The 16,549-nt window shown below is 38.3% G+C and overlaps 1 protein-coding gene across 1 annotated transcript; it reads right to left on the bottom strand.

Moving 5' to 3' along the window:
* Positions 1 to 296: 296 nt before the first annotated feature.
* Positions 297 to 13,744, bottom strand: LOC139737858 (uncharacterized). The gene is made up of 5 exons (XM_071648531.1): positions 12,978 to 13,744; positions 10,490 to 10,679; positions 8,462 to 8,564; positions 6,538 to 6,715; positions 297 to 2,494 (listed from the first exon to the last, which is right to left on the bottom strand). Exons 1-5 carry the CDS (start codon positions 13,478 to 13,480, stop codon positions 2,257 to 2,259), a joined length of 1,212 nt encoding a protein of 403 aa, XP_071504632.1. The 5' UTR covers positions 13,481 to 13,744; the 3' UTR covers positions 297 to 2,256.
* Between the last annotated feature and the right edge of the window lie 2,805 nt (positions 13,745 to 16,549).

Below are 16,549 nucleotides of genomic sequence, written 5' to 3'. Positions count from 1 at the left end.
GGTAAAACAGGTGATATTCCTTATAGATTTCACAGTAGAACTGGCACATACAAAACGCTCCGGAGACACATTAAATAAAGGGAATGTACATTTATGATTACACTCGTACACTTATGTCATACGCCTGCTTTAACAAACATTCATTTTGATTAAATTTTACTGTACGTTGGGACTGGAAATCATGGAGGGGATTGCGGAATTTTTGATATCATTTTGATAATTCACGCATAAGATTCGACCTCACTGGGACCGAAAGGACAACGAGAATAATTATCATAATCATGTCAACTGGTCGGATGCTCAGGCATGTATAGAGGAAACTTTGGTATTATCTTTTCAACGTCGTTATGATTTCGCTTGATTTGGCTTGATTTATCATAACTCTTTCGTCTTTGACGTAGTTCTCGTCATATTTTTTTTCATTGCCTTTATGGTGCTCCAGAATTCGATCTATAAGTAAGCTTAGAGGAAGGGCTTGTTCTTACAAACTTCGCATTGGAAAATATTCCTATCTCATATCCATAATGATTCAAACCCTGTTCATTAGGCAGATTCTTCTCGTGCTTATCCAGTTTGAACTTTATGTTTTGGTTTTTTTTTTTAATGATGGAATCATGAGCTGTCATTGGCACTATCCATGATACATTTCACATTTTATTATCAAGACATGCGACAAACCTTGCGAAACCAGGGCTTATATACATGCTACTATTTTAGCAATGAGTATAAGTGATGTAGTTGTTGTTTCCGTAAGAAGAGTCTTTTTATGAATCGTGGTTGTCAACCCTGAGCCTAATTCCCTAACGTGGAGGATCACTGATCATTTTTCGTCTGGTCTCTACCCTTTGACCTGTCCAGCTTGATGCAGTGGAGCTCGATATACTACTAGTATATTCAATCATCTAGACTAGACTACATTCAGATAAACTGATGAAAATTGTCTTGTGATGTATAGATAGAATCATTCTTGATGTAAAACACCATTCTTTATTTTGTTGTTCTTCTGTTTAAGGCACTTGAATCAGGCGTATTTTGTATGAACAGCACCTCCAAAGTCATATAATCAGTGCACCGTCACATTCACGTATCCAAGACGTTATAATCTTGCCCCAAATTCACACCTGCTTATTAACCTTTTTTTTTCCATTTCTATGTCTTTCACTTGAGACACAAGTCACGACAAGAGTAAAGATTTCTAAACTGCACCACAGCCTGTCGAATTCAGGCCTTATGCTTCCTACAAAAAGCTTCAAATCTGATTATGATATTATCCCATGAAGGGATTGAAAAGTTCCCTTTAGGCGCGGTCACGCTGGCAAAACTTCGAGATCTTAAAGATCGCGATCTTAAACTTCTCGATCTTTTGCCAGTCTGACCGCGCCTTTTGTCACGTTCTTTCACTTACTTGAAAAGGATTATGAAGAGAGAGAGGTAGAAAAAGAAAGAATAATGCATTACCTAGAAGTAAGAGTTACACTCCTCGCCCAGAGTTGAATGGACGTCCTTGTCCAAATGAAGCAATGTTTGCTGTTGTTGTTGTTGCGTTGTTTTTTTCTTCGACGACCCGGATGTTAATCCTCTACATCTCTATCATAGCCTCATAAACTGTCTTGTTCACTGTTGTTGTTTTTGTTCTTACGTTTAATAGAAAATAATTCGCATACGCTTCCCAACATAGATTTAGCGTTAATTCAAGTTCATGTATATTTATTTCATTTCCAACAAACAAATAATTAGGAATACAATAAATGTTCGTTATACAGATGTCAGGAAATCAGTACAAAAATGCGATGAACATAATTCCTTGAAAAGACCGGGTTGATATTTCCAAAGTTGGTTATATGTATATGAGTTTTCGTTTGCGTTTTACATTTGTCTGTCTCACTGGCACTGACTGTCTGTCCGTCTGTCTCTCTTGATTTCTTATATAAATATTTTTGTCAATATGGAAGCATGAAATAATAGACTAATTCAGCCAAGCTGTATAGTACAGCAAGCCATGAAAGGATCGTTCAGAATGTAAAACTGATCATTGGAAAAAAAGAAAGAAAGAGAGAAAGAAAGAAATGAACACACTATGATGCGAGAAAGCAACATAATAGTATACTCAATCAACAAAGGGGCAAAAAGCGCACTGCAGTGTATAACGTCAGAGCTCCCTTTCCCCATTCCTCCCTCACCTTACCCTCTTATTAAGACGGACATTAATTTGGAAAGAAACGAGAGTAAACGACTAAAGATCCCATCAACAGCTGATTACGATTTGAAGAGGAGGTAGCCCGAAAATGTGGAGTATCTGTAGCTGTCGCTGAAAATGGCGTATTTCTCTCCGGGTGCGAGCCGGAGCCACACCGCGTCGCCTGCCTGTAGCTCCACAATCGTGCTCTGCGACTCCATGGTGTTGCGGGTACTTGCATCGGTGGACACGCCCACCAGATAGTCGTCGTTTTTCATCATAAGAACGCCAAGGTACTTGTTGTCTACTGTGCGCAAACTGCAAGAGATATGACGAGGAAAATACGGTCACGTTTTGGAGAATTTACTTTTGAAAGGGCAAGTTATAGTATACCCCGAAAAGACAGTTGTGCTGTGCTAAGAAGTGAAAAAAAAAACAAACACACACACACAATCAACAAAACACGTTAAGATCAGGAAAGGGCAGTTGTGTGGGAGTGTAATGGGTATTGAATAGTGTGTAGACCTGTATGTGTATGGGGAGGGGGGATAATTGGTAGCAATGACACATGACAGGAACACCCCCCTCCCCCCCCCCCCCCCCCGTATCATATCATAACCCGGATCTACATACTACAGCTTTTTCATTTCCATAGCTGGGGTACCGTGGTATAGGGAATAGGAGTCTTTAACTTTCAGTCGGTGATCCCACGTCTCACCACTATTCGACTGACAGACTATGGATCTGAAATAAACAAGCGTGTTTATTCTTAGTTTATTCTAGTGACTTATTTCGGATCCAAAGACTGCCAGTCGTATTGTCGTGAGTCGTATTTAATTATCAAACCTAAAGATGTGGTAAAATTCACTTGGTTAAGTACAAAATTATCAAATCAAATGTCATTTGAACGAGTAGTATAATAGTGTTACTAAATAACATATATTTGGGTCTCTTTTTTGCACGTTTAAAGATAATTTATTTGTTATCATTATTGTTTGTTTGTTTGCTCATTTTCCATCTGAGAAGAGGGCTGGATAGCCCATATTCAGCTACGTTAAGCTGGTCTTTCATGGGGTCCAGTCGGGTGTGAGGTGGGACCACTTCACCGGGTTAAACACCCTGCTCTTTGCGATCAATGAATGAAGCGGGATCTTTTACGTGCATGAGTTGTTACTCTCTCATACACGGGACCTCCATGTTATGTCCTATCCGAGTGACAGAGTGTTTTGCCTCTTGCTAGAGGAGACGGTATGCTTTCACACAACATTGCTCAGTCCAGACTCGGGTTCGAACCCAGGCCGCGTGATCGTGGGGCAGACGCGCTGCCGACTGAGCCAACTCACCGCCCTCTTGATGAGGGTGTAAATGAGATTTAAATATATTGGAAACATCAGTGACCAAAACAAGTGACAGCTTCTTCTTCTTCTTCTTCTTCTTCTTCTTCTTCTTCTGATTAAGTCTGCCTCCTTCAATAGGCTGAAGATTCTTGCAGACTGTGCTATTTACATTATAATACAGTTTATTTACAGATATTTACAAGCACATGGAGAATTTGAAGAAAATAACCAGCCACTGTGATCAACCAATAATCGGTTTCGGAATGATCCCACAGATGACGCTGAAACAATTTCTGACGACAGGGAATTCCAGTTCCTTACAGTTCTTGGAAAGAACGAATGGCGATGCGATTCAGTTCTCGAGTATGGTACTAGTTAGTACCTGATAGGAATGTGGTTGCGAGGCTCTCGTCAACTGAGTAACCTGTTTGATACCATAGTCTTGTGCTGAAATAGAAGTAAGATTATCGTGTATTTTGTACATCATAATTAGCCTGCCATTTTCTCTGCGCTGTTCCAGAGTAGTCCAATCAAGTTCTTGCAGCATTTTAGTGACACTTGAGGTGTTAAGGTAGCGATTTAAAGTAAATCTCGCAGCTCTTCTATGGACAATTTCCACTTTGTGGATAGGTTCTTGGAAGATGGGTCCCAAACTGTGGAAGCATTTTTACACTCAACGATATTCTCTTTCGTCAGGGAATAGTGCATATCACTAATGTACATGTATATCAAAAACAATAATGGGCCAAGGAGGCTTCCATGGGGCACTCCACATGAAAAATTACGCATAGACGTATTATTATTCAAATAAACATACTGTTTTCTATCAGTAAGAACCACTCCAAGGCCCTTCCAAGGGTGCATTGACCCCTACGACCCCTGGTTGTACAAATTTACTAGCATCGCGCGCGAATACGATGACTCACGTGCTTCTATTGGAGCATTAGTCTCATTACAAGTCCGTTTGATTTCAATGAATCATATCTCTACCCCAAGAAAGCCTTAGCCTGTAATGAGACAAAACATTGCATTCTTCTCTATCTATCGACTGAATAACAAACCATGCCTCCGCAAACTAGGAATGGTGTTTCAAGAATGCCGACTCCCATGAGTACAATGGGAGAGTAGATAGCACTGCTGTATAGAGCAGGTAATCCTATAGAATGGAGGCATCCACCTTTCATTGAATTTCGTCCGTTTAGAAATTTCCTTGAGGAAACTGCGGTACACAGAACGCACACTTCATTAAAATTATTTCCTCAAGGCCTTATCTCCAAATAATTGTATGCACAGGCACACACATGCACATGCACTCATAATGTGCGATATTCATTGAAATAAAATGTATATTATGTAAAGTCTATCAGCATTTTGATTATGAAAAACTGGTATCTAAGAATGTGAATTTAAAACGAAATGATATCGGCTCTTGGTTAGTGTGATTAAAATTGATCATTTCATGAATATCCCACCAGGCGTTCCAATGAATTTCATTTAACACTTATTTATGTAGGCCAAATTATTGGAATTCTTTGAATCATGACATTAGAAACGCTCCATCCATATATTCTTTCAAGAGGAGACTGAAGTCTTTTCTATTGTAATCGTATGACTCTACAGTACTGAACTAGCCATTTGGCCTTCTTTCTTACATACTGACCTGCTCACTTTGTCCCCTCTTCGAAGAATTAATGCTATTTTCCTGGATGTTTGTTGTCATCTACGCCATTTTCCCGAAAGTGCCTAGGAGTTGAATTTCCGCATGTTACTCCTGTTTATACGTCCCTCTATTTCCGTGTCTTTTTTTTTTTTTTTTTTTTTAGGCGTTAAAATATTACCGTTTCCGCCAAACTATCTTCTGTTTCTCTTGGCATGCTTCTGCCGAAGATCGCTGTCTCCGTTGTGCGTTCTTGTCTGCCATTTTGTCTTCTGTTTGTTTGTCCATCCCGGTTTGTCCTGTACAGCATTTTCTGCAGTAGCTGTTTTGTTGTCTAGTCCTGTTTCATGTTTGTTCGTGTCTATGAAAGTGTATTTATCTGTTAATCTAATTTTCAGTGGGCTTCCAGACCTCTTCCTCTTCTTTATTTTTTGTATTTACAATGCTTCAATTTATCTCTCCGTCGATGTTCTCTTCCAGAGTGGCCCACATACTACAAGCTCTGTCTTTGTAGTGGGTCCCTCCATTTTTCGCACTTTAAGCAAGGTTATACATGTACTTCACTTCGATCACTTCTGTTTCTCTTTTACTATACAGTGTGTAATTACTATAGGTCCTCAATTGTTGTACAGTCTTTTGATTTCACTATGTTCTGTTTACCTTATTCTCTGATATCAAAGGAAGTGAAACATACGTTTTTGTCGAAAAATGAAATAAACTTTAAATTGAATTGAATTGAATCATCTTTGAAGAGAGGGAAAACATAGATAAGGTTGTAGTTTCGCTTGGCACCCACAAAATTACGCTTGCTATAGTTTGCACTTCATGCAATTAATCATTAACCTGATACTTTAACTGTTATGGTTTACAGAATCTTTATGGAATGTGTTTACAACGCCCATTATACATTCCAAAGTTGCTGTCGATCAAGGAAGACCAAGCATATATGGAGACTTACACACCCGTAGCGCGCACCAGTGACATGCCCATTATGTTTATTTATGATAGAGTTACATGATTCTTATTACATACATAACAAACATATTACACGTATCATAGTCTGATTGTTCTTGGGCCTGTTTCATAAAGATTGAGCGAAGTTGCAATCACACGCAAAGCGCGTTTCATAAGCAAGTCGCATGGCATCGCATGGCAGGTAACGCTCAATCTACTGAAAAGTTGCGCTTGATTTGTTAAAGATCAAACGTATTTATAAGTCTTATGAAACAGGAATTAGGCCAACGCTCAATCATGTCAATAAAACGAGCGTAAGATCAATCGCAACTCTTTATGAAACAGAGCCATTTTGCAAGCAATCAACAAGCAATATTTCATGCCCATAATTCATTTTGAACGGATTTAATTACCTAACTGTGAAGTAGTACCAGCCAGGCACGACACACAAGAAGGTGTAGTTGGATGCCAGGTAGTAATCGCCCTTGTTTTCCATCACATCCTGGAACTGGACTACTTGTGGCCCGCCAGTTGTTCCATACTGCGATCGGGTTGCTGCCACCGAAAAAGCAACTTTTCTGGAAGCATCCACTGAAACGTAAAACCATAGCATGTCATAGATACATAGATATAGGCTGTTATGGAAAAAAAAGATCTTTTAAAAGAGAAAAAGACAAGAACATGGCAGACACGACCTTGAGACTATTATGAGGGAAAAGTGTCCTGAACACAACAGTGTCTTCAAGGCACCATGAAAACAACTGTATGGGGATATATGAAATCCTCATCTTTCCTACCAGTAAATTTTTCTATCAATAAAACCAAGAAGAAGAACGTCAATCCAAAACTATCATAAAACTCTACTTTGCGAAAGCAGGCCTTTAATGGAAACACAAGCTCATGATTTTTCTTGAATAGCTAAAATTAACATTTTTTAAATTGTTATCAGTTTATTGTACACATAGATTTTAGTTATACTGATTGTTTTAGAAAATACGACTGTATTTTATTTGTAATATACGTTCAATACAGAAAATGCTGAATATGACTTTTTTATTGAAGTTTGAACTTGAAAAATACACATACTATAATGGTTTTTGTGCAAATAATGTATATTTACTAAAATATCTGCTAGTAACATTCATGAATATCATGTAGTATTTAAACATGCCTTTGTGCTTATGATTGTGTGTCTGTACATGTGTGTGTGTGTCTGTCTGTCTGTCTGTCTGTCTGTGCGCTAGCTTTTTGCCAGACAAAAGAAGGATAATATTATTTATTGAGGATATTCGTGTGTCCTCAAAACGAAAATCTTTCGAAGAGGCTGATATATATCATGGGAAAGACGCATCCTGTATGGATGCCGTGCTTGCTACCACCTGGAACTTTTCTCATATGGATCATTTTGATGCTATCGCTTTCCTCCACTATCGCTCGCGGTTATTCTCGTACGGGAAGTTTACAGTGGATTCCGGGTACATTGCAACCATTAAAACCCTCCAGGATATAAATAATGATAATAATGATATCTCGTTTCCCACGTGGTCAGGCTTCAGAAGGACATATCAAAATACAACATACATGTAACAGCATACATGCCAATCAAATTTAGTAGTGAGAGATTTAGCATTCAAAAAACAAAACAAAGTTTTTGCAATCAAATTTGAAGTAGTTCTTTGGAGTAGAAAGGTACCTATGACATTACATCAATATTATCAGTAATTATCCTCATCAGACACTTTCATTTAATCTCATGATTCAATCTTTGTTTCACTACCTCACAACAGGAATACGCCCTCGCAGTATAATTCAGCATTTTTTTTTTCAGAATGGAATCTCGATTACTTGAACTCTACTGCATGGCGTTAAACTGAAATAAATAATTGTATATCTTTGTTCCCCTGTGAAATGGTCACTAAAACACTCAGATCATCATACACGAGTGACTTTGGTTAGCAATTACAATTGTCTAGATTTTATTGAGATAATAATGGTAAATCAGTCTAAGAATGAAGAAAATAGTATGATGTCTTCAAAATAAAATTTCAAAAAACATTAAAAATAAGAAAAAATGTTGCAAGAGTGAATGATTTTGATTAAATCAAATTCAAATCAAATCGTCGTTCCTATTAAAAGATTACATATTCTTGCAGATGTGAAGGTTACAACAAATCAGTGTAATATAAAATGTATAAACATACATGTTATGACAAGAATAGTTTGAAGGAAAGCATGGCAATTCTGATGGTGACAAAAGAAGTAAAAAGCATGCATGAAGATAATGGTTGTGATTAATATTTCAACAAAAGCGATATATGATAGTGAGAGAGTCATTACATTCTGTTATGTTGGCCAAAGGTTGCTCCGCTGAGGTCTTTATCGTGCTTGAGCGACGTGGAACCGCGGCAGCAATTGAGTTCGCAGCACCCCTTTGCTCCATCTGTACTTGACATTTTGGAAAGAATTTCGAGAATGTAAATTTGTGAGATGTCCCCAACTGTGAGAGGTCAACAAGAATGGCATATAAACTGGAGCTGGAATTTAGAGAGATAAAGCACGTAGAAACAATTGCCTCTAATGTACACACGAAATACACGTGACAATATACATATCTGTAGTGAATTGAACACAACGTAAATGAGAAACTTGTTTTTCAGACTGTTAATGCTGACGACTACTTCTTCGTCACTAATGAAGTAAATGTATACTCATTCACTCCATAGGATATGGGGCAATATACGCGTGGTCAGAGTGCCAGTTGCCTCTTACGATAAATTTAATAACAACATATAGAACAGAAAAGCTGGGCTATTATGGTTCCCTTAATTATATAACTTTTGTCAGTACACCTTCTGTTCGTAATGATATCTCTCCGAAGATCATAAAGATAATTCTTTAAGTTCCATGATATCATGCGATATGTTGGTATCTATAATCTAGCAGTGTATTATCTGAAGAAAATTCCATGAAAACAGGGATGCTTGAGTTTATTCAGAAGCAATTCACTGCAGTAAAATAGGCCGACTTCAAAATTCCTTATCAGAATTTTACAATGGTATCACCTGTTGATATTCCCATGGACTGAGCTGATGGTTCACTTTGGTCTTTCTCTAAAGGGATGGTATATCATTGGTTGAGATAAGGATTCAGTTTTTAAATTTGGCGAGATACTTAGAAATGTTAAAGAACAAATCATTCTAAGAGGAATTCAAAGCTTATTTGATGAAAACTGTGTGTTTTTTCAATTGGCTGAGATATCCAAAAACAAAGAAAAATCAAGCAATGCTAATAAAAGGTGGGTCCCATCTCTTATAGGAATAGATTTTTGGATATCTCGGGCATTACAAAACCAATTTTAATCAAATAAACTTTTGTTTTGAATTGCTCTTTAAGTTATATGCTCTTATATTATGAGGATTCTCATTAGCTCAAAAAATTATTATAAAAAAACAATGAAAACCTCAATCGATACTACACCATAGACTGAAACACTTTGTACCATGGCTATGTTTCATTTTATAGACATACTCAGTATGACTAAGATTAATCGCTCAAAAAATTTTGGGCCTCTGTACGGTAAACTTTCCAAGGTATTGGTGTGGTTGTCAGAGGGCTTATGACCAATTGCTTCCTGTTTCTTGGTCACGTTAATTAAGCACGTTCTAAGCTATCCTTGATACATATACGGCATTGTTGAAACATACTAGTACATTATGTTCTTCCATATACCCGAAAGGGCGCTATACGGACATAACAATTACACATAACATCTTTTATAATCATCGGGGTTTCTTTTCTTGAAAAGTAATAAGCGACTATGCAGCGCTTTTACAAAATAAATATTACCCCTTATGTGTTTCATATAAATCTTTTATCCCACGGAAATCTCTTTGACGAGTGTTGCTTTCAAAAATTTTGTCATATTCACATCTTTCGGGTTCCCTGTTTTTGTGCTGATGGAAGGCAGAAGTGTGAATATCTGACCCTCAAAAATCAAACATCAAAACACTCTAAAACTTAGTTCTATCTAACCTCCTAATTTTGATTAAGTACAAACGGTTGAAAATCTAGAAAAGACCGAGTAAATAATGCTGGCTATGTAATTAGTGATGGATAAAAATCATCATCACAATAAACGGGGGTAATGGAGTGTAACGATCGTATTTGTTGCTATAGATAAAACTCAACGGGAATAGTAAATTATGCGTATCATCGTCATAAGTATTTTTATGTTTAATAGAAGTTATCGTCGTTTTCCCCCAAACAATTTACGTTAGTTATTGATGTTGTGCCTGTTATGACATCCGTCATTATGGCTGATTTTTATTATTCTTCAGATAAAATGGCGAAGTTTAAAAACCTTACCTGAGACTGTATGCTCCTGACATCGTTTTCTATCAAATCAGCTTTTTCACTCAGCTGGACTAGACTCCTGCCCAGGAGATCAAGAGTTTTTCTGGCGCCATTCGAAAGTTCCTCCCGAAGGTCGTCTACCGTTGAAGTCTGATTTAAAGTCAAGTAATGTCCTGGACTGTAGGCTACCAATTCGGCTTCCCTGAACCAAGCGTAAATGAACGAATGAATGGATACAAAATTGATAAAAATCAACCTAATAAAAATTTATAAGTAATACGTATAAGAAGTAATTGCTTGACAAAAACCCACGTAAGTTTCGGGCAAAAGTGACCGAAATTATGGTATGGAACTGGTGTAAAGACAACAGAATTCTCTTTACTGCAACCATCCAGTTCTAGTTAGAACAAGGCGACATTAAGATATAACAACATTCGCGTTATGATGACACTTAGACCTCAACAAATGAGGAACAAAACAAAGCACTGCAGAGATATAGCACATGGAAATTTATCCGTGTTTTTCTGGCGTAGGCAGCATTGTTCTCATGACCTAATGCCACATTTAAATCTTCACATAGGTTTTTGTTTTAATCGGAGACTGTGTTGATTTTTTTTTTAGGGCAAAGTGATGTATATCACTATTCACTTATTATTGTTACAAGCTATACATAAAACTGTTCCCTAAAAGCTGCCATGTATGAACGGGGTCATACGAGACCAACACCCACGAGTCATACAAGCCCATGAGTTCGAATTTGAAAAAAAAAAAATGTCCATGAGTCATACAGCTCACGAATCACACAGCCAATGAGTTCGACACTATTCAGCCTACGAGTTCGACATTGCAACACGAGGGCCTACATTGTGTTGGTCTCTGGGCCTTGTTTGGTTAGTGTTGAACTCATGGGCTTTATAATGACTCGCGAGCTGTATAAGATTCGTGGGCTCCTATAACTCATTGGCTGTATGTCTCGTGGGCTGAATGATTTGTGGTTGTCGAACTCGTGACGTGCACCCCTATGCACACGGGTAAACTTTGATCAAAGCCATGCAGTTAAATGAACTCTGGTCCAACATCACGGTCCCGTTGCATAAAATTACGATTATGTGACAATAACTTTGCAATCGATGGTAGCTATTAAACCATAGCAACTCTTCCAGAGCCAATCAAAGTCAAGAAATCACTGATTGTTATACTATTGATTGCAGAGCTACCATGAAGTGTGACGTTGTCATCCACAGTTTATGCAACGGGGCCCTGAACTGAGGAGAATATTTCATGAGCTCCCGGGTACAGTAAGCCAGTCTTATATTACTTCACTTATACATGTACATCATTGTTACCTGGCATTCATTTTAATCATTTGGGTGCTTTGGGTGCCGATTGCCACAGAAAACCCCAGAGAGTTGTACATACTGTCCAAAGTCCTTGGCAAAGAAAGGATTAAATATGCGCCGAGACGGATTATGGCAAATTCGTCGTGACGAAACACAGTATTGAAGATCCTCTTAAAATACTCGCGCCCTTGCTTTTACGACGTGTAGGAATGCTCGCGGTACAATATAGAAGGTTTTGCCACTTGTTTGCGTCGTCGCCTCATCTTTGTGAGCGATTATGTTTATTCATATATTTTACAATTGCATGATCCTTTTAAACTCTCTCGCCCTTTGGGGTTAATCTTCTTCTTTTTTTCTTTTTCTCTGCCCCCCCCCCCCTCCCCTTCAGCTACTGTGTGAGAATATTGCTTGGTTCAGGTTGTCAATTCTGAAAGGAACGTATCGAAAGATTAGATAGCTAAAATAAAAATCAGAAAAATGTCGTTCCTCTGTATTCTCTGTCCTTTATGTGAGAGACTGATAAGCACTCAGATTGATACGACATCAATCACCCAAACCAGGGAAAAGAAAATGAAGCCGTCAGAGTAGAGTAAGTTCTTTTTCTCAGTCCAGCTGCAAATCTATTCAGTACAGAACGCAAGTGCAAAAAAAAAAATATTTACACAGCACGAAAGCAGAGACAGTTATTGACATCACTGAGCATTAAATCTTATGCACAGTTATCAGTTGCAGTCTATTGCATGGCCAAACAAAATTACATTTTCGGTCTTTCCTATACATAAGCCTTCTGCAAGTATTCATCTGTATATCATAGCCTGATACGTTTCAATATATATATTGCATGAATTTTATTATATTTTATACACTCAAACTAAATATTGCGTTAAAGCTCTTAGCCTTTCAGCAACTGTCCTAAAAATACAAGACGTACGTGATGGAAGAAGCTTAAATAATGCATGACTTGCCCTTTTGATTTGGCTTTCAAATCATCGAATATTAGTTTCCAAAATGGTGACGACAGGTTGAAACATGATTCTCTTTTTTCAATCAGTTATTTCATGCCATTCATTATCGAGGGTATACACGCATAAGAATGTATAACTTTTAATGTTTGATGAAGTAAAAAAAAAAGTATCACGTCAATAGACTTGTTTTGTTACCTGTTTCCAAGATACTCCAAAAGGGAGTTTATTCGCATCTGCTCCTCGTCATATTTTCCACCACTGTCTGCATGTCCGTTTTCGTCCCTAACGTTGCCCTTGACAACATTTTCATTGACATCACCCCCGAAGATCTGCTCTAGTTTCTCCACGAGAGCACCCAGTCTCTGACTGCGGCTTTCGCTGACCGCCAGCTGCTGTCGAAGGAGATCATTTTGCTTCAAAAGCTGCTCGACGTTCGCTTCGAGGTTGGCCAGCCGCCTGGAAACGTCCCGATCAGGTAATGGATCGAGAGCGTGATCGTCCAACTCCCCGAGAGCGTTTGCCGGTCGTTGACGAATCACCTGATCGCCTGCCGATTCGAGGAGCTGCTGGAATATGGCGTTTCCGGAGCCGTGAGACCGGCGAGGTCTGTCGTGACCCGAGTGCTCGCTGAAGTTTGGCGTGATAAAAGTTGCGACCAACAAGAGCATTGGTGCCAACGACAGATCGAGTCGCGCCATTCCGGTTGACTTTTGCGGGGAAGTTTATATAGTCCAAAGCTCAGGGCAGTCGTCAGCGCATATCAATTAACATTATTATACTCAATGTGAAAGAGGAAAACCCTCCTGGGACAAACTGTCTCTGCTCCTGCAAAGTTGGGACTTTGTTCAGGCTTTAAGAACTGTATGGGCTTCACTACCAGACTACAAGGTTGAGCCTGTCGCACTCCAAATGGAAATTGCTCCGATACCGGTATACTGAGTACTCCAGATTGCAGCTCAGAAGCCGCATATTTACGCTCGCGTGTGTGCGTCTACATACTGTAAGGGCAATAATACAAGTCACGTGTAAAGGCTGTGTTTGGACGTGTGTGTGTGTATGAACCAATGAGTGTGTGTCTAAGTATTTTCGAGACTGGGCGATAATATCATACGTGTTGCTATCAGTGTGACTTTTGTTTACTTTGGCGCGGATGAAGCCTCGTACCTGTGCATACACACAGTTCGTCCGGGATGATACTGACAAGTATTAGAGTTTAGCCTTGATAAAGATTAACTCATTGTATAGCTTCTCCTTACAAGTGTGTTACTTCGACTGGGTTCTTTTCGACTATATTATTTAGAAAGTTTTAAAGAACAGCAGCGCCGCATTAACAGCAGCAACAGTTTCAACAGATATCTGGGTGCAAAGATTGTATTCCAACTATAAGCTTAAGTTGCGTGGTCAACTATTTCACTCGATATTACATTAATTTACGATATCATTATATCCTCCACCTTTCAAACAATAATGATCCCATACTGACAGAGATACACTGTAAAATAATGTTTATGGTTAGGCCCAACTTTATATTCATGTCACCTCACAGAAGGTAGAAATTGATAATGTTAAGATACAAGAAGGATAATAAACACCCATTTAGGTATTTTTTCAGAAATTTTCGCATTTATCGCGTCACCAAACCTGAGAGAGTCCTCATTTTGTAAAGTATAACGCATATAATCCTGTCAACATCAACGCTACCAAAAAATTATACCAATAATTACATTGGTTCGTTGTTCCCGAAGTCGTCATTACTGCACACCACTCCTGAGAACTCTACGTCTTGACTTTTCAAGTACATGCAATAGATTCGTGATTAACTATACAAAGCAGAAAAACAAACATAACCGACGATGCATCAAAATAGAAGAAAAAAAAAAACCACTACAGTGTAGTGCTATTTTTGCGTTGCCCATTTTCCTCCTCGTGTGTGGTGTGATGTTCAAAGGATTGTGTTTAGCGCATATTCAGCTTAGAGCAAGAAGGGTATAATTGACAGCTCACAAAGTCTGGAATCAACATCCATCTTCTCATTCGACAGCATCAGAAGCCTGTCACTATGGTTACCAGTTTTCACCCAGCACTCTAACGTACCTTGTATACCCTATCCCTATAGTAGGGAGCGGAAATATTCTAGCCAGGCTGTAACTTTTCCGGCACACTCGTTCTTTTATAGTATACCAAGCATGCAGATACAGTCATAATTCAGATCAGCTTGTAGATACGATACCGCTCAATTTGATGGGTCGGGTCTCTCTCTCTGCCTTCACACTATAGAGGGCAGACGGGCATAATGTGCGATAAAAACGTAAGAGACAGGTGATTCCGAAGGCTCGTCATTTCGAAGGCTCGTTAATTAATCCGAAAATCATTTTCGGGTTAAGTTCTTTAATCCAAACCTTTATGACTTTATTCCGAAGGCTCGTTAATAGGGAAAGGACAAACGGTGCCCACAATTAACGAAATTATGAACCTTATTTCATATTCAAATCCACGAACCTTTATAATGACTTTTTTTTCATTTTCGGACTGACGAACCTTTGGAAAAACTAATGTTATTTCGTTTTCAATTAAATGGTCTCCCCCCCCCCTATTTTCGCACAAGACCTTTAGAGACCTTAGAGACCGTTCCCCCTAAACGAAAGTTTACAAGGTAACAGCAAGTGATTATCGCCTTGTAAACATCTTGCTAGACATAGAACAATGTTATACCAGTGTGGTATTCGTTTTATCGGACCATAACTGTTGAACTCACTACCACTGCACATTATTATTGCCTCATCGTACTGTAAAAAAAAAGAAAAATTTATCGGAATTGTTGATCCAGGGTCGATAAAATTAATAACCACACATAAACTATTATTCCACGAACTTGTACCTTGCTTATTTTTTCTTCCTCTTCATTTCAATCATACTCTTTTTAGTGTTTGTGTGCGTATGTATTACATAATTCTTGTATCATTGTATTCACACTATTGTATATAAACATCCCAATACAAGTTACCTGTTTTATTGTATAGCTTCTCGGTACATGTCCTCATCAGATCTCTTTATAGCTATCGTATTCCACGTAAACGTATCTTTGAGACTGAGCTGTCTGATCTGAATGGAATAAATGTATTTGAACTGAGAGAGTTTATGGCTGAAGTGATTCGCCTACGTGTTATGTTCAGAGTGGGCTGCTATTTGCTTATTACAAGAAAGAGAGGGGGATTGGAGAAATTCACAGAAAGAATAAAAAAGAGAACCACACTAAAGAAGCACCCAGATATGAAAGATTAATCGATATGTCCCAAAAAAGTTACAATCGGATTTTCGCATTGATAAGTCCCAATATGACTAAAAAACTTACTGTCTAGATGCTACTTCAGGGTCTTGTGCAAATATAACATCTTAGCTCTTATTTTGCAAGTTTGTATTTATTTTGGGGGGCATATGGTACAGCAATAATGGTTAACGGTGGGTATAGCCTCTCACGATGTGTACATAAGAAATCACAATTTCTCAAAATTGGCATGGTGGGGTTCATCTTCAACCTGCATGTCATGCAATTCAAGTTTATTAAGATGATAAGACAAAACAGAGCCTAAAAAGAACCGTCCAAGCGCTGGTTCAGCAATAACGTTTTCAGATTGCCTTCGAAAAATTCATGTATTTAATTTTTTTTTTACTCAATAATTTTCCAGCATTTGGATAGGTGAAATAAAGTCAAACAATCCAGCTGGAAATGAAAATTGTGCTAAATCAAGGTTTCACGTGTCTTCACA

Source organism: Diadema antillarum, unplaced genomic scaffold (genome assembly GCF_040938485.1).
Source record: "Diadema antillarum isolate AM-2024a unplaced genomic scaffold, OU_Dant_1.0 scf00000029, whole genome shotgun sequence".
NCBI classification, from domain to species: Eukaryota; Metazoa; Echinodermata; class Echinoidea; order Diadematoida; family Diadematidae; genus Diadema; species Diadema antillarum.
This window is presented reverse-complemented; position numbering and strand designations above follow the sequence as displayed.